The 22,763-nt window shown below is 48.5% G+C and overlaps 1 protein-coding gene across 12 annotated transcripts in view; it reads left to right on the top strand.

The window, feature by feature from the left end:
* The window catches only part of PTPRU (protein tyrosine phosphatase receptor type U), a 78,052-nt gene that overhangs the window by 17,345 nt on the left and 37,944 nt on the right, over positions 1-22,763 (top strand). For all 12 annotated transcript variants that reach the window (XR_012130090.1, XR_012130091.1, XM_037010482.2 and 9 more), the window contains exons 3-14: positions 682-953; positions 1,452-1,533; positions 1,638-1,753; positions 2,166-2,340; positions 2,814-3,107; positions 12,634-12,942; positions 16,721-16,830; positions 17,169-17,370; positions 17,596-17,698; positions 20,151-20,424; positions 21,226-21,262; positions 22,050-22,188. Coding sequence is in view for 10 of the 12 variants with exons in the window: in XM_037010482.2 (XP_036866377.2) it covers positions 682-953; positions 1,452-1,533; positions 1,638-1,753; positions 2,166-2,340; positions 2,814-3,107; positions 12,634-12,942; positions 16,721-16,830; positions 17,169-17,370; positions 17,596-17,698; positions 20,151-20,424; positions 21,226-21,262; positions 22,050-22,188 (2,113 nt within the window). In the remaining 2 variants the exon portion in view is untranslated. The remainder of the gene's footprint in view (positions 1-681; positions 954-1,451; positions 1,534-1,637; positions 1,754-2,165; positions 2,341-2,813; positions 3,108-12,633; positions 12,943-16,720; positions 16,831-17,168; positions 17,371-17,595; positions 17,699-20,150; positions 20,425-21,225; positions 21,263-22,049; positions 22,189-22,763) is intronic.

The following is a 22,763-nucleotide window of genomic DNA, read 5'->3' on the forward strand; positions in this document are numbered from 1 at the left end:
CACATACAGCCTGGATCTCTGGGGAAGGCACAGGACTGCCTTTCTCTAGGCTGGAAATCAAGAGAATTGTATCCCAGGAATTTAGACTCAGGTGGGGCTGTAAGGGAAGTTAGATTCCTTTCAGTCAGTCTCTGCTCTACACATTCATTCAGATTGGGTTCAGACCTGTGCTGGGTACATCGTGGAGCCCAGAGGCATCGCAGCCTGGTGGGGAGCCTGTGACATGCGTTATTAATGATCCAAGGGCCAGGAGAGAAGCTTGAGAGGGGCAGGGAAGGAGGGTTTCAGAAGAGGTGGCCTTTGAGGGCCTGTTATGTGTCAGACTCTTGACTCCTGAGATGAATGACCTAGCCCCTGCCTCCAAGGACAGCTCAGAATGAAGGGATAGCTGTGAATCAGCATGAGCTTAGGCTGTGAGCATAGCTGGTAGGGCCATACAAAGGTTTTGACCAAGTCAGATTCCTGTGTTTTTTGCTGCTCCAACTCCCTCCTCTGGGAAACAGATGCAGGGGAGTGAATGGACTTACCCAGTGAGGCCGAGTTGGGACCAGAACTGAGAACTCCTGACTTTGGGGGGCCCAAGCACCTAAACTCTCTTGTTTCTGCCCCTTCCTTTGTACCCACTTGACTCTAATCCTTCCCCAAGGTCTCCTTAGCTCCTGTCTCTCCTTTTCTTTCTAGGCTCCTACTTGATGGTCAATGCTTCCCAGCATGCCCCAGGCCAGCGAGCCCACATCATCTTCCAGAGCCTGAGTGAGAATGATACCCACTGTGTGCAGTTCAGCTACTTCCTGTACAGCCGCGATGGGCACAGCCCGGGCACCTTGGGCATCTATGTGCGCGTCAATGGGGGTCCCCTGGGCAGTGCTGTCTGGAATATGACTGGATCCCATGGCCGTCAGTGGCACCAGGCTGAACTGGCTGTCAGCACCTTCTGGCCCAATGAATATCAGGTGGGCTGGGTTCAGTCGGTGGTCAGCCTGTGCCTGGGATGAGTGGCTGGGGTTGGATTTAGTCTGTGTTCAGCATCAGGAGTCAAAGTGGTTAAGGTCAGAGGTCAGTCTGTGGTCAGCAGTTGATTTTTCAGTGATGGTTGGTTCTGGATTCAGCATCAGAGGTCTTTGTTGATAGAAATAGCCTATGGCTGGGGCCAAGGGTGAGTTGGTACAGTGCTGACCTGGAAACCCTGTCTGGCTGGGAAGAGTTTTATGCTTGAAGTACCTGTCCAGCACTGGGATGGAACCTCTGTCCTTGACCTTGTTAGCTCTGGGTACTGATACCCCTTCCCACAACTAGCTGGCTTGGTAGGGAGGGTCACTGTGAGCTGGGCTGACCTCTACTGGTTGAGGTGGAAGGGCCTGGAGCAGAGCTAAAAGGGACCTCTTGTGGGTACCTCCCCAGGCAGGGCTGCAGAGATACCAGCATGACAGGCACCCTCCCACCTCCCCCAGGTGCTGTTTGAGGCCCTCATCTCCCCAGACCGCAGGGGCTACATGGGCCTAGATGACATCCTGCTTCTCAGCTACCCCTGCGGTGAGTCCCAGCCTACTGGGGCACAGGGTGCGGGGTGCGGGTGGCAGCGGCTCCTGCCTGCAGGGAGCGCAGGCCCAGCTCACGCCTCGGCTGCATCCCCATAGCAAAAGCCCCGCACTTCTCCCGCCTGGGCGACGTGGAGGTCAACGCTGGCCAGAATGCCTCGTTCCAGTGCATGGCGGCGGGCAGAGCGGCCGAAGCGGAGCGCTTCCTTCTGCAGGTGAGGGGGGTGGGGACCTTAGCTAAGGGGTGGGGGACTTCTGGGCCCTTGCTCCCTTAAGGGGTACTAAGTCGGTCCTTCACCTTCCAGCACTAATACTCATGCGTCCCGGCTTTCCCCTAGGCTCTCCTCTGCCCTCTTGGGTGCCCCATACTCCCCAGTACATTGCGCGGTTCTAGGACCCCCAACAAACACTCTCCGTCAAAGACAGAGCGATCACGTTCCCTTAATCAGCTTTTTAGCCCGCTCTTTGCTGCGGCGGAGCTGGTTCCAGAAACCCCGTTCGTCGCCTGTGCAGTAGAAACGGCTAAACGGGTCCAGGACACTTACTACTTCCCTCGCTGGGACCAAAGCGAAATCAAGATCCTCCCAGTGCAGCCCACCTGACCCTGTCGCCCCTCTACCCGCACAGCGGCAGAGCGGGGCGCTGGTGCCCGCGGCCGGCGTGCGGCACATCAGCCACCGGCGCTTTCTGGCCATCTTCCCGCTGCCCGCCGTGGGCCGCTCCGAGCAGGACCTGTACCGCTGCGTGTCCCAGGCCCCGCGCGGCGCAGGCGTCTCCAACTTCGCAGAGCTCATCGTCAAGGGTCAGCGCGCGGAGGGCGGGGCCAGTACCCCACGAGGGGCGGGGCCGGGTCGCACCGGGGGCGGGGCCTGCGGTGGGGGCAGCGTCTCAACCGGGGAGAGGCCTGATCGAGGGGGCGGGGCCTGACTGGGAGGCGGGCCGGCATGGGGACCTGGTCGAGGTGTGAGCCTCGCGTGTCGGGGGTTTGGCTGTGGGTGCGGCGGTGACCGGAGCGGGCGTGCGGGCAGCCCCTGGAGACGAAGACCCGGGGATGAAGGGGAGTGAGGTAGGGAGTGCGGGTGAGGAGTGAGGGCGGGCGCCTTTTAGGGCCTGGGGATTTAGTGGTCGCAGGAGAGGTATTCTGGTCGAGGGCCTGGGAGCGACGTGTTGGGGGACAGGGAGGGCTCTGGGATTTTGGTGTGCTGGGACGCAGAGGTAGGAGCCGAGGTCTCACAGCTGCATCCGTCCGCCCGCCTCTCCTCTATCTCCTGGTAGAGCCCCCCACCCCCATCGCGCCCCCGCAGCTGCTGCGCGCGGGTCCCACCTACCTCATCATCCAGCTTAACACCAACTCCATCATTGGCGACGGGCCGATAGTACGCAAGGAGATCGAGTACCGCATGGCGCGCGGCCCATGGGCCGAGGTGCACGCCGTCAGCCTGCAGACCTACAAGCTGTGGCACCTCGACCCCGACACCGAGTATGAGATCAGCGTGCTGCTCACACGCCCGGGGGAGGGAGGCACCGGCCGCCCTGGGCCGCCCCTGGTCAGCCGTACCAAATGCGCAGGTGGGTGCCTCCTGGCCCCGTTCCCTCGTCCGAACACCCGGGTATGGTGGGCTCAGGGCAACCGAGGAGGGAGGAGCACATTCTCAGAGGTAATAAGGCCTGCCTCTGTGCTTCTACGACTTCCTAAAACGTCGTGATTTCCGCCCGGACTTCGTTATGGTAAAGATAATGATAGCTAATACTTCACTTTGTGTCACAGTTATACATATGTGCACACACAGACACACTTATTTAAAACTCACAACGCCACCATGATCTAGGTACTCCTGTCATACCTAGTTTACAGATGAGGTGCTAGAGGTACAGAGATGTTACGTGACTGGCGCAAGGTCACACAGCTTGTACGTGACAGAGCTAGTTTTGGAACCCTTGACTGGCTGCTCCCAGAATCTGTGTTCTTAATTCTACATTGTATCATCTAACTAAAACAGCTAAACATAAAAGTGTTACTAAATTCTAGCTGGATTATCTTGGCTGGGCATTGAACTTGAGGTTGGTTCTTCCTTGTTAAAAAGGGTAAGGCAGCTGTTAGGGGAAATGGAACACCTGCTCCAGAGGAGACTCTTTTTGTTAAATCCCAAGAGAAATTGAGAACAGACCAGATTTCAGTAATTTTTTATTGGAATTTTTGAGATAATTTTAGATTCACATGCAGTTGTAAGAAAAGATGCAGAGATTTCTTTTACAATTTACATTGTTCCTGCAGTGGTCACCTTTTGCAAAATGGTAGTGTAATATCACAGTCATGATATTGACATTGACACAATCCACAGATCTTATTCAAACTTACTTAGTTTCATTTGTCCTCATTTGTATGTGTGTATTTAGTTCTATACAATTTATCAAATGTAGATTGTGTATTTACCACCACGGTCAAAATACTGAGCAGTTCAATTAACTGAAGAATTCTTTGTGTTGCTCTTTTGGGTCTGTACTCAATCTCCTTCTCTTCTTCGAACCTTAGCCTCTGGTAACCACTAATCTGTCCTTCATTTCTAAAGTTTTGTCATTTCAAAGGTGTTATAAAAATATAGTAGTATATAACCTTTTGAAATTGGTGTGTAAATTTGGTAACAACTTTATTGACATCCCATACAGTTCCCTTTTTAGAGTGCACAAATCAGTGGTTTTTAGTATATTCACAGAGTTGTGCAACCATCTCCACAATCAATTTTAGAATATTTTCATAATCCTGAAAGGAAACCAAAAAGCAGTCTACCCCTCCCACCACTTATCCTTAAAACCTCCTCCAGCCCTAGGCAACCACTCATCTACTTTGTCTCTATAGATTTGCCTCTTTGTAGGCATTTCACATAAAAGGAGTTGTACAATATATAGTCTTTTTTGATTGGTTTCTCACTTAGCATAATATTTTCAAGGTTTATCTGTGTTGTAGCATGTTGTAGCATTTATTCCTTTTTGTTGCTGAATTATATTCCATTACATAGTCATACCACATTTAACTTATCCATTCATCAACTGATGGACATTTGGGTTGTTTACACTTTTTGGCCATTATGAACAATGCAGGGTACAGGTTTTTGTGTGGGCATGTTTCCATTTCTCCTGGTTATATACCATACCAATCATATGGTAACTCTATATTTAACCATTGAAGAACTGCTGGGTTATTTTCCAAAGCAGCTGTACCATTTTTTACATTTCAACCAGCAGCGTCTGAGGGTTCCAATTTCTCTGCATTCTTACCAACACTTGCTACTATCTGTCTTTGATTATACTCCTTCTAATGGATATAAAATGGTATCTCATTGTGGTTTTGATTTACATTTCACTGATGGTTGACGCTATTGAGTATTTCTTCATGTGCTCATGGGCACATGAGTCTTCTTTGTATGTCTTCTCCGTAGAAATGTTTATTTAGATCTTTTACCTTAAGTTGGGTTATTTGTCTTTGTACTATTGAATTGTAAGAGTTCTTTATATACTCTGGATACTAGACCCTTATCAGATATATTTGCAAATATTTTCTTCCATTCTTTGGATTGTCTTTTACTTTTCTTGATAGTGTCCTTTGAAGCATGAAAGTTTTTACTTTTGATGAAGTCTGATCTATTTTTTCTCTTGTTTGTGGTTTCGATGTCATTTCTAAGAAACCATTGCCTAATCCAAAACCATGAAGATTTACCCCTACTTTTTTCTAACAGTTTTGTAGTTTTAACTCTTATGTTTAGGTGCTTGATCCATTTTGAGTTAATTTTTACAAATGGTGGGAGGTAGGGGTACAACTTCATTCTTTTGCATGTGGATGTTCAGCTGTCCTAGGACAGTTTATTTAAAAGACTGTTTTTTTCTCATTGAGTTGTCTTGGCACTGAGATTGGCTATTTTGCTCAGCATAATTCCATAGAGTTTACTCTGAGTTGTGGCGTATATCAATAACTCGTTCAGTTTTATTGGTGTGTATTTCATGGTGTGTATATACAACAGTTTGTTTAACCATTCACCTGTTGAAGGGTATCTGAACTGGTTCCAATTTTGGGCTATTACAAGTAAAGATGCTGTGAACATTTGTGTACAGGTTTTTGCATAAACATAAGTTTTAATTTTTCTCTGGGATTAAAAGCCCAAGGGTACAACTGATGTGTTGTTTGGTAATTGCATACTTAATTTTATCAGAAACTGCCAGAATGGCTTTATTGTTTTACATTCTTACCAGCAATGTGTGAGTGATCCAGTGTTTTGCATCCTTGCCAGCATTTGGTGTTATTATTTTTTATTTTAGCCATTCTGAGAGGTGCGTAGTTGATAGCCCATCCTGGTCTTAATTTGCATTTTTGAAGTGCCTAATGATGTATACACTCTTTGGTGAATTGTTCATGTTTTTGCCCATTTTCTAATTGGATTATTCATTTTTTAGTGTGGCATCTTGAGAGTTATTTACACATTCTAAACACTAGTCTTTTGTTGGGTGTGTAGTTTGTAAATATTTTCTCTTGACTTTTAGCTTTCACAGAGCAACCATTTTTAATTTTGATGAGGGCCAGTTTTGCAAAATTTTCTTTTTTAAATTTTGCTTTTGGTGTCAAGTTTAAGAACTCCTTGCCTAGTCCTAGATCCCAAAGATTTTCACTTTTTCTTAAATTGTTATAGTTTTACATTTTTTACATTTAAGTCCATGATCCATTTTGAGTTAATTGTTGGATAAGGTACAAGGTTTAGGTCGAGGTTAGTTGTTTTTTGCCAATCAGCAAAGCTGGTCTGGAACCATATGAAAACCAGTTTAATGCCACATTTGGGGGGATTCTTGGGTGGTGGGTGCGTCAGTGTTTCAGTGGGAATTACTTTGTAGCTCAGGGACCTGGGTTCGATTTCTTAACCTCTTAGAGCTTTAGTCCCCTTATTTGTTAATAGGAATAATAATAATTTTTACCATATAGGGTAAGTGTGAAGATTCATTCGACAAACATTTACTGAGTGCCTACTATGGGTTAGGTATTATTTGTAGTGGCTCGGGATGTAGGACAGTGACCAAGAAAGACAAAGGCCACTATCATGTGACCTCCTTGTGCAGGAACTCTGCATGGGACTCACATTCTGGCAGGAGGAGACAGTAAACAAATGAAATACAAGTTTGTCAGAGGAAGAGTGCTGTGAAGTGTAAAGTAGGGAGGGGGATGGGATATGGGGGTAGGAGGACTGTTATTTCAAAAAGGCTCAAGGGACCATTGAACTGAGGAGGTGATACCTGAGCAGAGACTGGAAGGAAGTGAGGGACTGAGCCATGCAGGGAGCTGAAGGAACTGCTGGCTGAAAGAGCATGCCAGATGGACTGAACAGCAAGCTCAAAGGCATGGAGGGTGTGCTCGGCGAGTGGTGAGGAACAGCAAGGAGACCAGTATAACTGTGGCCTGGCGACTGAGGGAAAGATGGCAGGAGAGGAGGCCCAAATCGCGCTGGGGATGTGGGACTCAGCTATTTTATGCTGAGTAAACTGGGGAGCCATTGCAGGATTTGGAGAGCTGGAGCGACATCACCTACGTTGTTTAAAGGATGACTCGGGCCCTTTAGTGAAGCATAGTGTCTAGGGGGGCAAGGGGCCCAGAGAGGAGACCTGTGAGAGGGCCGCAGCAACAATCCAGCTGAGAGATGGCGGACGCTGGGAGCCGGGAGGTAGAGGTAGTTAGATGTTGGGTTTATTTTGAAAGTAGAAATGACTGTGTTTGCTGATAGATTAGCTATGCAATGAGGGAGAGGGAAATAGAAGTCAAGGATGGCTCCAAGGTGTTTTCCTTGGGCAGCTAGAAGGATGGAGTTGTCATTTACGGCAGAGCAGCAGACTGCGGGAGGAGCAGGTGTGATGGGGTATCGTGGATCAGGAGTTCTGTGTTGGAAATGTTCACTTTGAGACGCCTATTAGACGTTCACGTGAAGATATCCATCAGGCAGATGGATTTATGAATGCGGAGTTTAGGGAAGAGGTTCAGGCAGCAGATATAAATTTCAAAGTCGTTGGTATAGACATAGTGTAGATGGTATTTAAAGCCATGAGACAGGATGAAATCTTTTATGCTAGTGGTTCTCAACTGGGAGTGATTTTGTCTTTGTCTTGCCAATGGATTTCACCCCCGGGCAAGTTCACTATGGATTCAGTGTGACCAAAGAAATGACAGTAGAACATTCTTGGGGTGAAAGGGTTATACTCAACATTATTTCCACAGTGGCAGGTCAATCACTGAAATCTCATTCACTTGGATGGAGTCTGCATGCAGCAAGCCGGTCTCTGCCTCTGGGCCTCTCTGCCTGCACAGCCATCCTCTGGGCACAGCCGTCCCAGTCTCTGTCCCCACTGCTGCCACCACTCCAGCCTCTGCTCTGCTCTCCTGCAGCCTTGCAGCCATGCCACCGTGTCTCCCAGAGCACTGGGCGGAGCTCTTTGTATAGAGTCAAAAGCAACGTCTTGTCCACACATGTGTAGCGAGCTAGCCAACCAGGGCCAGGTGAGAATCCTGGCCACAGGAATTTTCATTTTATCCAGTCTCCCAGAAGACATTTGCAGTGTCTGGAGACATTGGTTGTTACAACTGGGGTGAGGTGGTGGTGGCATTAAAAGGGCAGGGGGAGCCAGGGAAACTGCTCAGAATCCTTTGATGCCCAGACAGCTCCACAGCAGAGAGTCATCTAGTCCAACAATGGCAATAGTGCCGAAGTTGAGAACCCTGATTAGTCCTTAGATTTTAGGGAATAGACGTAGGTGGAAAAGAGAGGAGTTGTGAGGCTTGAACCTTGGGTCCTCCCAGTGTTTTGGGTTAAATCAGATAATTCCATGTAAATGCATTCAATGCATGTGAAGCATAGTGCCTGTCATACAGTTAGCACTCTGTAAATGACTATTTTGCATTATTATTGCTGTTTGAAATTCTTCAAAGCCTGTTCTGTTTGGATATTTGGAATAAAATAAGCCAGAGCCAGGTGGGCCTCAGAAAATCTCTGTTCTCTTCCCCATAGTATGCAGATGGGAGAAGGCGCTAGCCTGGGATCATCCAGCAGGTCAAGAAGCCAAGCTTCCTAGTGACAGCTGTTGATTATTCCCATTTCACAGATGAGTAAACTGAGATTTAGTGATCTACTCACTTGTCCAAATCTAGAGAGTGAGTCCACAGCAGAGTCAGAATCAAAGTTTCAAGGTCTGGATTTCCAATCCAGTGTTTGAAACAATAACCACAACAGCAGCTAACCTCGTGGGCTGACTGCCCACTTTGTACCAGGCACAGCTAAATTCTTTGCATAGGCAGGTCAGGACAGAAGCTGGGGCAGGGACCAGACTGACAGGACCCAAACAACTCATCCTGCCCCTCCTAATTACATGCTCCTTGACATCACCACCCCTCCATGCTTAGGCCCCTGGGCCAGTAATTGCTTTGTGGTTGGCCAACTGTGTTGTCATCTCCTGTCTCCCCCTAAAACTCTCCTCTGACAATATTATTTACTCTAAAAATAATATAACGTTAGTAAAAGGCATTTTCACAAAAGCACTCTAGAGCACTCCATCCTAGCCCAACAGCTGTTGTAGCTCCTCTCTCTTCTTCAAATCTCTGCCCATATGCCTACAGCACACATTTTTACACCCCTGTGATTGGGATGGAGAAAGCATTCTGTATTCTGCTGCCTTTGCTTGGTGGTGTTCCATGTGTTGTTTATAATTATGTTTGTTGACTATAGAAGTCCATTGAATGTCTCCATTTGCTGGACTATTGGTTTCCAGATCCCTAGTATTCTAAATAATACTACATTGAAAAGCTTAGTGTTTATGCTCCCTCCACCTCCACCCCCACTAATTTCTTTAGCATAAATAGGAGTGGTCTGTAGTGGTGTAAGAAAGGGCTTTGATGTTTAGAAAAAAGGTTGTGCTACTTTATATCACTACCAGTATCGCACTTGGGGGCACACATATTTATTAATCACAATAGGCTGGGAAGTTCGACTCACATCACCTCCTGTAACTCTCACACTTGTTTTTCAAAGTAGGTGTTATTGTCACCATTTTCTGTCAAGGATTCTGAGGTTCAGAGGGGGTTCAATGACTTGCCCTAAGTCACAGAACTGATGACGGGGAGGGGATAGGGTTTGAACTTGGCAGCACCTGACCCCTCTCCAAAGCTCCTTCCATGGGAACAGTTGAGTGTTTCAGGGTTATTGCATCCTCATTAGCACTGCACATGTTGGCTAATTTAACAGGTGTTAACTGTTAGCCTCCTTGTTTTAAGGTGTATTATGACCTTTGATCTCTGAATGGCCTGCAGCCCTGTGAACTTAGAGGGATGGGGCTTTGAGGTCCCCAAGCTCTGTTTTGCCAGTGTACACTGGCAGCTGAAGAGAGTGAGTCTGGGTGCCAGATGGTTTTTGGAAACAGAGAGACTCATGAATTCACACCCCTCAATCAACATATCAGTCTATAGTCAACAAACGATTTGAGCCCCTGGATCTGCCCAGATTTGATTGGGATGGGGAGCAAAGAGAAAAGTGAGCTTTCTTTTCAAAGGCCCCTCAGTCTAGCAATGTAGCTGGGGGCCAACACAGCTGTTAGAGAAGGAGATACCCAAGTATGAGGGTGGAAGTTTCATCCTCCAAGTTGGAGGTTGCTATTTTGTGCCTTGCAAACTGGTTGGAAAAATCTGAGTAGGTTGCCAGTATTTAAAAATCTGGAGATTTCACATAAAAAAAAATCTGAATTTCTGGTCTCTCTTAAGAAATGGGAGGATCCAGCAACCCTGGGCTTGTAGTCCTACATGGCAACATGGCTTGGAGCTGATAGAAGCTGCCCTTTTGGATGGGACACTTACTGTCCTATGTGCCACAGTCTTGACCCAGCCTATGCACTGGTTTACATGAAGCTTTTCATGCCCTTTTCAAAATGTTGCAGGAGGGCAAGACAAACAGTGCACTGTGGCCAAGCCTAGAAGGATGGGAGGGGATCTGGGGCAGGTGTTTCAGGGGGTGGGGATGGTGTGAGCAGAGTTGCAGGGAACCGAGACTTGCTCTCACTAGTGCAAAAAAAACCCAGTGGTACTTCGGGTTGCACAGACACTGTGGGCCTGTACATGTGGGGCAGCCAGGACTGGAGCCATAAAGCCAGGGAATAAAGCAGCTACCTCTAAACAAGTTGGCAGAGTTAGCATACACAAAATCTGCTTCTTGCACTCCAAACACACAAGAACCATGGGTAAAACAAAACTATGTAGAAAACAGGAAAATCTCTGTGGCCCAGGAATGGGAGAGAAAACATAACTGTGCTAAGTGGGCTTGCAGCCAATAGCGCTTAGGGATCGAGTCTGCCTTGCCTGGGGAGAAGAGAGCCAGGCTCTCTGTAAGAAGTCAGGAGGTGGGCCTTGCTCCTAGCAGACGCCGAAATATCTCTTTGGTGGCCTGATACATGACTGGAAGACTGCCACTTGCCTGTGGCCCAGGGAAGAAAGAAAAGCTTCTGGGTGGAAATGGAAACTTGTTTTGTGTTGTTCTTGGGGCCAGTGTCTAAAGCTGTGTTCCCCATGCACTCTCCAGTAAAGAGCAGCCTGGGCTGATGTTTCCCTTGGCATCTCCTTTGTAAAGAGTATCCTGAGCAAATTAATCATATAGAAATGATAATAAGGTCATGCTTAATCATCTTAAGAAGCCAAGCAGCAGTACTTTCTCATTTATTCACCAAGGGGTATCATATCCTGAGGTCCTCTAACTGGGAATGCTTTGCAGGTGCCCACAGAACTCGAGGGTAATGAAACTGCCTTTCAGAGTCAGGTTGCCAGAGAGAAAAACATCGTTAGTAATCTTGGCTTTTATCATTTTATAGATGAGGAAATTGAGGCCCAGATATTTGCTTAAGATCACACAGCTGGTCCATGCAGATGCAGGACTGGGGGCTGAGCTCCTGGGCTCCATCCTGGCTTTGCTTCAGAAGCCTGTTTCTTTACTCATAAGATGGGGATAACTTCCTGGCCCCGTGGAATCATCAAGAGGCTGGAAAGCATAGTAACATACCCTTCACTCACGTTGGGGTAGCTGTCTCTCCTGAGGCATTGGTGTGATTTTTTCTTTTCTTTTTTTTTCACACAGTTAATTCCTTATGGGGAGGCAGGGTAGAGGTGGTTAAGAGTATGGATTCTAGAGCCACTCTGTCCAGGTTTGGATCCCAGCTTCACCACTTACTGTCTGTGTGACTGTGGGCAAGTTACTTAATCTCTTTGTGCCTGTATTTCCACATCTGTGTGACAGGGCTAATAATACCACCCATCTGTTGGATTATAGAGAGGATTAGATGAGAGAAAGCATTTCAAGCCTCTAGAGTAATGTTTGGCACATACGGGTCCCTAGTAACTGCTATTATATAACATTATATTTTCTTTTTTTCCTATGGCAGTCAAGGAACTCACCACCCAATCTGAACTTTAACTTTAGGTCCACAAAGGACCTAATGGCATGCATTTCTGCTTCCCTAACATTCTCTGATGTTATTTAATTATTTGGCAACCTTTCCCCCCATCATCCTGATTTTTATATATTATTGTTCGTATATGTTATTGTAAGTTGTTTTAGAGCAAGTTTGGAACTAACAAATTAAGAAAAATCCAGCAACTGGTTGACTCAGACTATCCTGATGTCCTCCAGGATGATCTTCAAACAGGAGGTGAACTGTTATTAGAAATAATTGCAGCTAATATTTTTGAGGGCCTTTTGTATATTGGGCCATCATCACACATGCTTTGCATGCATTATCTGAAACCTCATATCCATCCTGTAAGGTAGGGCCTATTGTCCCATTTTGTTGTTGATGAAACTAAGTCTCAGAGAGGTGAAGTCACTCAGCCAGTGGTTGCCAGCTCCAAGTGGCAGAGCCAGGATTCAGATCTGGCCCCACTGGACTCCAAAACACACAGCTTCACTGTTCTAGGGGATCCTTCAAGCTCTTGGGGTCAAGGGAGGGATGACTTCAGCTAGCTACTGATGCATTTGTCTCCTATCCCACTTCTTCTCTTCCCATTTCCTGCACCTTCTCTTTGCTTCTCTGTTCCCAGAGCCAATGAGGGCCCCCAAAGGCCTGGCTTTCGCTGAGATCCAGGCCCGTCAGCTGACCCTGCAGTGGGAACCGCTGGGCTACAATGTGACACGTTGCCACACCTACACTATGTCCCTCTGCTATCACTACACCCCGGGCAGCGGCCACAACCAGACCATCCGGGAGTGTGTGAAGATGGAGCGGGGTGTCAGCCGCCACACCATCAAGAATCTGCTGCCTTACCGGAATGTTAACGTGCGTCTTGTCCTCACTAACCCTGAGGGTCGCAAGGAGGGCAAGGAGGTCACCTTCCAGACGGATGAAGACGGTAAGAGTGCCAGCCCTGATTCCCAGGATTCTCAGTGCCTCCCGTAGACAGCCCATGTCTGAGACTGAATTTTTTATAGTGATTTTTTTGCCTAGGATTAAACCGACTATGTAACAACGAAGTAATGGTAACTAACATTTCTTCTCTGGCAGACTTTGAGTTAGGTTGGTGTAATTTCTTCCTTAAGTATTTAAAGAGTTCAGCTGTTGAAGCCATTTGGACCTGGAGTTTTCTTTGTGGTGTTGTTTTTTAAGAACACTTTTACTTTTTAAAGTAGATATTAGAATATTCAGAATACAGAATATTCTACTCTCCTGTCAGTTTTGGTGTACTGTGTTCTAAAGGAATTTGTTCATTTTACCTAAGTCATCAAATTTCTTGACATAAATTTGGTTATAATATTCTATTGTTATATTTATTTAATGTCTGTAGGATCTATAGTGATATCTCCTTTTTCATTCCTGATACTGGGAATTTGTGCCTTCTCTCTGTTTCCTTGTTTACCCTTGCTAGAGGTATGTAAATTTTATTAATCTTTTCAAAGAGTTAATTTTGGCTCAGTTGATATTCTTTATTATATATTTATTTTCTATTTATTTCATTTGTTATGCTTTCTTTGGATTTGATCAGCTGTTCTTTTAGCTTTTTGAGATGAAGTTTATTAGGTCATTGATTTTGAGCCTTTTTTCATTTCTAATGTATGGATTTTAAAGTTATAAATTCCCCTCTAAGCCTTGCTTTAGTTGTAGCCCACAAGTTTTGATATGTCCTAATGTCCTATCTTCATTACCATTGAGGTAAAAATATTTTCTAGTTTCTGTTATGATTTCTTCTTTGATTGACGAGTTGGTTAGAATTATATTGCTTAATATTTTTCTAAGTAATTGGAACTTTTCTAATTATCTCTGTGTGGTTAATTTCTAGCTTAATTCAACTGTGGTCAGAGGAAATACTCTCATTTTGGTCTTTTTAGATTTGATCCTTGCTTTGTGGCCCAGCATATGGTTAAATTTTGGTAGATGTTTCATGTGTACTTGAAAAAAATGTGCATTCTGTCATCGGCTGCAGTGTTCTACTTATGTCAAGCTAATACTTACTTAGCACTTACTACATGTCAAGCACTATTCTGAATGCTTTTAATAAATTAATGCCTATAATCATCATGACAACCCTATGTAGTAGGTGACTATTACTATCCCCCTTTTACAGATGAAGTCACATAGCTAGTAGAGAGATAGCAGAGCTGAGTTTCAAACCTGGCCATCTGCTTCAGAGTTTTCATTCTTAACAGCTATGCTGTAATGCCAGCACAGATCCTGCAAATGCCCCAGATTCTTGCAAACCCCCAGGTACCCTAAGCTCCTTGGTTGATGGTTTTTCTTGCCTCTTGCCTAAGTGTAATTTTCTGTCTGCACAGCAGTGGGCCAGACACAAAAATGCAACTCCTTCCTTGAATTGCACAAAACCCTACTCACCCAAGTCAGTGTGTATGCCCTGTGCCCTGAGCTGATGCCCTGAGGATTTGTTGGGGTTGGGGGTGAGGACTAGAGGGATTTACACTGAAATACTGCAAGTGTAGATAAAGAAAAAGTTCACTTTTTTTCCCCCTCTACCCATCTTAGGTTCATTGGCTGGAAGCCTATAAATTCGACTGGGAAAAGAGACTAATGAGACAAAAACAAACAGGAGATAATTACCATGTGCATTGCACATATACAAGGGAGTACTCAGTGATGAGTAACTCAGAGGGGTGGGTAGAACTTGGGCTTATATAGCATCTTAACAAAATACTTCTCTAACAATTTTTAGAGAATTGACAAGACAAAAGAAAAGTACTTTGAGATTCTAGGTACAGTGAATTCTGTGCAGGCAAATATGTGGAAAGCTAATGGTAGGTAAGGGTTAGTAAAGTTTATGTCGATTATTTGGGCTGATAAGGGTCTAGCATTGTCTCAGTGATTAACTTCCTAGAAAGGGGAGAGGGGTACCTTTACATGTTTATGTTCTGCTTTTTGAAAAATAGGGGGAGGGCAGAGAGCTTTTGCATCTGCTTCTCAATTCAGCTCAAAATAGTCCTATGCCAAGTGGCATATTTTTGGGTGACATGATCTGCTACCCGTCACAAACAACCTCAAGTTCAACATCAGACCACTCTATTCTTAAAGTCTGTTGACTTCTGGCCCCCATCCCCAAAATATTATTGCTGTAGCTGCTTCACTTGACTCTGATCAGGCCTCATTTGGGCTGCTTGGTCTTCTTTCTTTCTCTACCTCTCTCCCGACTCCGTCTAATAATTTATAATTTAATGTGTTTTACTTTTCATTATATAATACTTAGAGGAAGTATGCTAATTTTAAGTGGTCAGTTTAGTGGATTCAGACTGGACACATCAGGCTAACCCACACCCAGACTAAGAAAAAGCATGACCAGCAGCTCAGGAGGCCCCTTTACGCACCCTCCACGGGTAACTGTCATCCCGACCTGTATTGCCATGGATTAATTTCTGCTTGGTTTTGAACTTCACATCAGTGGAATCATACAGTGTGTGTTCTTTTTATGAATGGCTTCTTTCTCACAGCTTTATGCTTGAGAGACTGAGCCATGTTGTGTGTATAGTTCTAAAGAATTCATTCTCATTGCCGAATAGTCCATTATGCGAATGTACCACATTTATTTTTCCTATTTACTGTTGCTGGCCATTTGGGTTGTTTCCAGTTTTCAGCTATTTTCAATAGTGCTGCAAAGAAAAATCCTTGTAAATTCTTTTTCTGGGGGTAGATAGGTGTACATTTCTGATGGATTTATGCCTAGGAGGGGGATCGCTGGGTTCTGCAATGGAATAGGATATGTGCTTGTAATGAGTAGATATATTCAGATAGTTTCCCCAAGTGGTTGTATCAATTTACGCTTCCCCTAGCAGTGTGTGAAAATTTCAGTTACTCTGCATTTTACTTTACACTAACACTGGGAATTGTCTCTTTCACTTTATTGTTTTGCTGGGTGGATAGTGGTGTTGCCTTGTTAACGGCTTATTTTCACACAGAGCACTTTGATTTCACTGATTGTTCTCTTGGTTTCTGCTTTCCTCTGCCTTAGGATTTCAGCTTCCCCACAGTGGTTTATTGAGGTGTTTTCCTAAACAAAGACAATTCTCTTCCTAGAAGAAATTCCTCCTGACTGCTGCTAAGATGATACATTAGAACAATACAAACAAAACAAAACAGAACTATGCCTGAAATAGTTTATTCTAAAATATTAACAGTATGTCTGGGTGAGGGATTTGTAGGTGCCACTTATTTTCTTTATGTTCATTTGGATTTTCTACACTCAACGTGTTTGGGTAATCAGAAATTTTTAGACAGGAAAACATCTCCACCTATAATCTCGCCACTCTAATGCAATTGTTTTTATTTCTCTGGCAAACGTCTGTATTTTCTAAAAATCACTCGACTGGAACAAAACAGGAGCATTCAAACACTCTTCTCTGCAGAATGCAACCTGTACAATAATGAAAAAGCTAGCTATCGTTTCTGAGTACTCAGAAATAGGTTGAACCATATGAAATTGCTGTTACTTACCTTGGTGCTTTATGTACTCACGTCATTTAATTCTGGTGAAGGAGGGTTATTATCATCCATTTCACAGATGAGGAAACTGAGGCTCAGAGAGGCTGAGCAGTCCAAGCATACCAGCTAGGAAATGGCAAGGCTGGCGTTTGGACCAGGTACCTGGCTCCAGAGCCCGCTTTCCCTCGCCTCATGCTGCCTCTCCTCCTCAGTGCCTGGAGGTATTGCAGCCGAGTCCCTGACCTTCACGCCACTGGAGGACATGATTTTCCTCAAGTGGGAGGAGCCCCAGGAGCCCAATGGCCTCATCACTCAGTATGAGGTGGGTTTGGGCCCCATTACAGTGGGGACCCCTGGTGGAAGGTGGGCAGAGAGCTTGGAAAGGGAGGCGCATGGTGGGTGGACAGAGGGAATCACTGAAGTTCCTTCAGCTCTGCTCAGCATCTGCCCTGTGGGTTATGGGGATGGAGTCCTGAAGGCAGGAGAGAGAAGCAGAGATGCCCAGAGGCCTGGGCTAGTAGGCATCCACAGTTCCATTGAGCCTATCCCCTTTGCCCAGCCTATCCCTTGCTCACCCGAACCATGATGGGTGGGAGACTGTGGGGCCAATAAGGCCCTTCCCCATTCCTGTGCCCACCTACCTGGCAATCCTGCCCCCAGATCAGCTACCAGAGCATTGAGTCATCAGACCCTGCTGTGAATGTCCCGGGCCCGCGACGTACTATTTCCAAGCTCCGCAATGAGACCTACCACGTCTTCTCCAACCTACACCCAGGCACCACCTACCTGTTCTCTGTGCGGGCACGCACGGGCAAAGGCTTTGGCCAGGCAGCACTCACTGAGATCACCACCAACATCTCAGGTGAGCCCTCCCTCACCCTGGCCTGACCCCATCCTTTGGAGGTGGCAGAGAATCCTAGGGTTCTGTGGGCAGAGGAGGGGCAGCAGGGAGGCATCCTGGGGGCAGTTATAGAGAGCCCCCAATGATGATTGTACCATTTAGGGATTGAAGTCAAGGGGGCTGGAGACCTGGCCTTCGTGGTCCTGTGGTCAGGCTCCATGCTTATGTCCCTGTCCCCTTCCCCAGCTCCTAGCTTTGATTATGCTGACATGCCATCACCCCTGGGCGAGTCTGAGAACACCATCACCGTGCTGCTGAGGCCGGCACAGGGCCGCGGTGCGCCCATCAGGTGGGAAAGCCTGGATGGAGGGGCGGGAGGTCAGGGCCATAGGGAAGAGGCCTCTCCTCTGATGCAGAGCCCCCCACCCAGGCCACTTCGCCCATGTCCTCCCTCAGGCTCCCACTCTGGGCCCAGAGTGTTAGGTGGAGGGTGTTCTGTGACCCTGGGCCAGTGGACAGCCTGCAGTCACTCCCCTCTCAGGCTGTGGGTGAGATCTTTGGACAGCGTCCAGCCTGGAGAGGTGATTGTCCAGGCCTCTCGGAGGGCCTTTCCTCAGAACCTTGGAGAAGTGAAACTCTGGGGGCCTTATTTCTTCCTAGCTTTTCCCTGGAGGTTCCTGCCCAAGAAGACACAGGGATGGGTTTTCTAGAAGGATGCAGCAGCTGGCCAGAGAAGGCCATCTCTCTGGAGTGGCCAAGAGCTTGGCTTTGCCACTTCCTTCTTCCCAAAGAAAACTGGGGCTGCTGCTGGCTGCCTCTGCTGGGGAGAAGGTGCTGGAGACACCATGGTGTGTGTGTGTGTGTGTGTGTGTGTGTGTGTGATAAAGGCATGTGATGTGTGTGTGATGCATGGTGTGGAGGTGAGTGTGAGAGAGAGCATGAAGGGTTTGTGGGATGTGTGCACATACTTGCTGTCAGCCAGACACCATGTTAGGGACTTTACTTGCACAGGGCATTTTATCCTCATGGAAGCCTGTGGAGTGGGTGCTATTACCCTTATTTTACACATCAGGAAACAGGCTCAGAGAGCCTAAATAATAGCCCCCAAGGCCACACAGCTGGAACCCAGGTCTGTCTGCAAAGCTGACACCTTTTCTTGAAGTCATAGAGCCTCCCTGCCCCTCTGGTCCACATCCTCCTCCTGCAGAGTCATGTGCTGGGAGAGGGTGACAGTCTCTTTTTGCGGGGTCCTACTAAGCCCCCAAGAAGGTAATGGGTTGCCCAGGTGCCCTTGACATTCCCTCACTTTTAACTCTTTTCTTGTGCTTTGTCTCCCTTGTATTTGTTACTGTAAAGCCTGTCCTGGGCTGGATTCTCAGAGTCTCAGGGGAAACAGGAAAAAGTCAGGGTGTCTGTGGAGCATTTTGCATTTTGCAGGAGACTCAGGGCCCTTGTGCAGCTGAATCTGGGAGGAGTTGGAAATCCAGCAGCATCTTCTCCTTTCCTTCCTCTTGGGGGGATCGTGTGAGCAGGCACTGTCAGGGTCCCCCAGGGATGATGATGACAAGGCGGGTAGGCATGGGGTGCAACACGGTGAGAGGGCAGAGGCATGGCTGTGCAATCTTGGGCATGTCGCTTCACCTCTCTGAGCTTCCTTTTCCTTATCTGAATAATTGGGATCATCCCAGATCAAGATGTGCTTTGCTCATGGCCAGTGTTGATTATGATCATCTCCTGGTGGGACCTGGGGCCAGAGGAGGCCTGATGTCAGCCTGGGAAATGGAGGCGGAGAGGGGCCTGGGCTGGGGTTAGCAGCGTGTGAGGGACAGGGAACAAGTCTGTGTGGCCCAAATCCCAGCATGCTGGGGTGATCCCCCCCTAGCATAGAAACTCAAAAGAAACAGCTGGAGAGCAAGACAAAGGCATTTCTACTTCCAGAGCAGGGGCTGTCAGTGTGGGTGTCACTTGCTAAGACTGGGACTGGAAATATTTAAATTTGTCAGCAGTCGTTTATTTACTCTTGGCTTTGTTCCACAGAGGATTTGGAGGCACTCATAGCAAGTGGCCATTCAGAAAAGTGATAAAAATAAGTAGAAACACACAAGTTGAGACCAGGAGACACAGATCAGTGGGAATACAGACTGGGGAACACAGATCAGCTGTCAGGACCTGGAGATGACAGGCTTAGAGTTGTAGACTCAAGGCTGCCCCTGGGTTGGGTGGGTACTCAGGATGTAGGATTATTGGGTCCTTGTCTGCTTGCTCAGAGACTGTCTGCCCTACTAGAGGTCAGTGCCAGGAAGCCTAGATCCCCCAGTGCCTAGCACAGGGCCCATCACCTGTGCTTACTGAATGAATGACTGCATCAGGTCTAACTCTAGTTTACCGAGGCCCAGAGGGAGCAATCAGTAATGCAGTCTGAGGCTCTGGGTGGATTCCAAGGTCCAGTGGCAGGTGCTGGAGGACACACTGAGGAGTCAGCAGGGTGCCTTGAGGCATGGTGCCGCCATGCAGGCCCACATTCTTACATCCGTGGTCATAGTAATAGCAGCTGACAGGCTCTGGCTGCTTGTTAAAATTGCCTGTCTTCCACCTACCTCATGGAACAATCTGGGATCACTCTCGTTTTACAGAGGAGGAAACTGAGGCCCAGGAAGGTTGAGTTAACCAGCTGGTAGGAGGCAGAGCCCAGATTAGCCCCCAGCTGGGCCTGACTCCACAGCCCATGCCCTTTACCACCACAGGGCTACTGGGCCTGTCCTCTGGCCCCTGTGATCACTGCACTGTCCCTTTCCGTCCAGTGTGTACCAGGTGATTGTGGAGGAGGAGCGGCCACGGAGGCTGCGGCGGGAGCCAGGCAGTCAGGACTGCTTCCCAGTGCCTCTGACCTTCGACACCGCACTGGCCCGCGGCTTGGTGCACTACTTTGGTGCCGAACTGATGGCCAGCAGTCTGCCTGAGGCTATGCCCTTCACCGTGGGTGACAACCAGACCTATCGTGGCTTCTGGAACCCACCACTTGAGCCCAGGAAGGCTTACCTCATCTACTTCCAGGCAACAAGCCACCTGAAGGGGGTGAGAGACCTGCAGGTGTTATGATGGGGGCTGTTGTGGGGAAGGCTGGGGACACCTTGGAGCCACCTGAGCAGCCCGCTAGAGACTCCCCTCACTCCCCAGGCCCCAACCCTCCTTGAAGCACCCCCTACCCCAGCCCTCCTAGCCCTCCTGACCCCAGGCCCCAACCCTCCTTGGAGAACCCCCTGCCCCTAAGTCCCACGCCCCAGCCCTCCCGACCCCAGGCTCCTTCCCTCAGATCACTGCATTCTTCCTGGGCTTTCTTCCCCAGACCCCTTTCTGTCAAGCCCCCAGTCTAGTCTTTGCCTCTTTCTGAGGCCCTGGTCTCTATCTTGGCCTCCTCTCTCCTAGAGAGGTCCATCTCAAGTTTCTGCTTCTACCTTGAGGCCTAGGACCCACCTCCTCCCTGAAGCCCCGCCCTTCTCCAGGCTCCTCCCACCTCCCATCTCTGCTTCCCAAGCTTGCTACACCTAACCAAACCGCTGCCCTCATTTCTGAGGCCCTGTCCCCCTTCCCTTGCTCTTTTCCTGTCCCTGTTTCCTCGTTCCTCTTCCCTATGGCATTGCCCTATTGGCAGGCCCCTCCCCTCTCTGGCCTTCCCTACCCTCCCTGGTTCCCCTGCAGGCCCTCCTGAGCCCACCAGGTGTGGAATTGGGAGGGTGTCTAGTTACAGTCCCACTAAGATGAACCTGACCAGGACCAAGATAAGCCTCTGCCCAAGATCCCCCTCTCCCTTCCCCACCCCCTGGGAGGGTCAGGTCGGGACTTCAGCGGTGCTGAGACCCCCATCTGTGCCTCCAGGAGACCCGGCTGAATTGCATCCGCATTGCCAGGAAAGGTAAGCCCCTAGGTTCCTCAGGCCTTCAGCAGCAGGTTCCTCCCGTCTAGGCTCTGGGGACCCTGAGCGCCCAGGGCCGTTGGAGCAGAGGAGGGTGGCCTGGCAGGCTTAGGGTGAGGAGACCTTTCCCTTCTGGGTCCCCGTTTGCCCTACCTCAAGGCTCGTTCTAGACTGGGCAGCAGGGCTAACCTCTTCTTCCTTCACAGTAGCCACAGAAGAGGCCTTGGCAGGGGTCTGGGCCAGGCCTGTGGGTGGGGAGCCATTATGGTTGGGCCATGGGGTGATGGTACTGGGCACTGTCCTGGGTTCTTTATCTGCCCCCATTCCTTTGGTGGGCAGAGGGGTCCCTGCAGTGTAGGGATTGTCTCTGCTTCCAGCCTGGGAATGCAGTTGGTTCCCCATCCTGAGATGCCTGAACCATGCTCTAGATACATAGTTCTCTCCCCACCTCCCCGACCTCCCAGGAGGGAAGAGGGTAGATCTGAAGGCCCAGGCAGCCTCCATCCACTGAAAGATGGGGAGGATTTGAGAAAGCAGGAAAGGGGAGCTATTCCTGAAAGGGGAACAGTGCAAGTAAAGCCTCTGACCAGGGAAGGCAGAGGTGTAAGGGGGGTGAGGAGACAAATCTGATTGAAAGGCTGGGTATGTGTTGAGGACAAGGGGCAGCTGTCTTTGTGCAGCCCAGTTTATTCCTTGGAGCTCAGACCCCTGCAGGCAGGAGGTGGAGGGGTGGAGGGGGGGGTCCCTATCTCTCCTCTGATCCTTTGTCTTGCTTTGTTCTCCCCAGCTGCCTGCAAGGAAAGCAAGCAGCCCTTGGAGGTGTCGCAGAGGTCGGAGGAGATGGGACTCATCCTGGGCATCTGTGCTGGGGGCCTTGCTGTCCTCATCCTCCTGCTGGGGGCCATCATTATCATCATCCGCAAGGGGTGAGTGAGGCTGGAGCCCTGGCCCACCTGAGGCTTCTGCTCTTCAGAGGCCTGGTGGGCACAGGGTAGCGGTGGCTCAGGGCTGGTAGGGCAGCCTCCTGGCAAGCATATGGAGGGCTGCCAGCCTGGGCATCAGGCCTGTAGATGGGCCCAAGCCGGGCGGTGGGGAGCCAGAGACTGCAAATGGAACTGTCCTAGAGTGGCTTGGCTGAAGCCCAGGTCAGGCTGGTGCCAGGTGCCACTATCCAGGGAAGGGTACTCAGTGCCTGCTGCCAAGGAGCTGTGTTGGAAGTGGGCACTGCCCTTCTGTGCCTGCTGGGCTGTTCCAATGGGGAGTATGTGGAGGTGACCTGACTTTGAATCTCTGGCCCTGTGTAGACCTTCTGCCAACTTGTCTGCATTGACGATAGGGTTGTGGTGTTGACCTTGAGCAGTGAGGGTGTTGCTCGCTCCCCTTTAAACCAGGGACTCTGAGCTGTGGCTTTTCCCAGGCCCACCCTTCCTTGGGCTCAGCTTTCCCTGGACCCTGTTACTGTTAATCCCTGAGGAGTCCTCCTGGGTCCATGACTCAGAGA

This window comes from Manis javanica, chromosome 4, assembly GCF_040802235.1.
Source record: "Manis javanica isolate MJ-LG chromosome 4, MJ_LKY, whole genome shotgun sequence".
Taxonomy (NCBI): domain Eukaryota; kingdom Metazoa; phylum Chordata; class Mammalia; order Pholidota; family Manidae; genus Manis; species Manis javanica.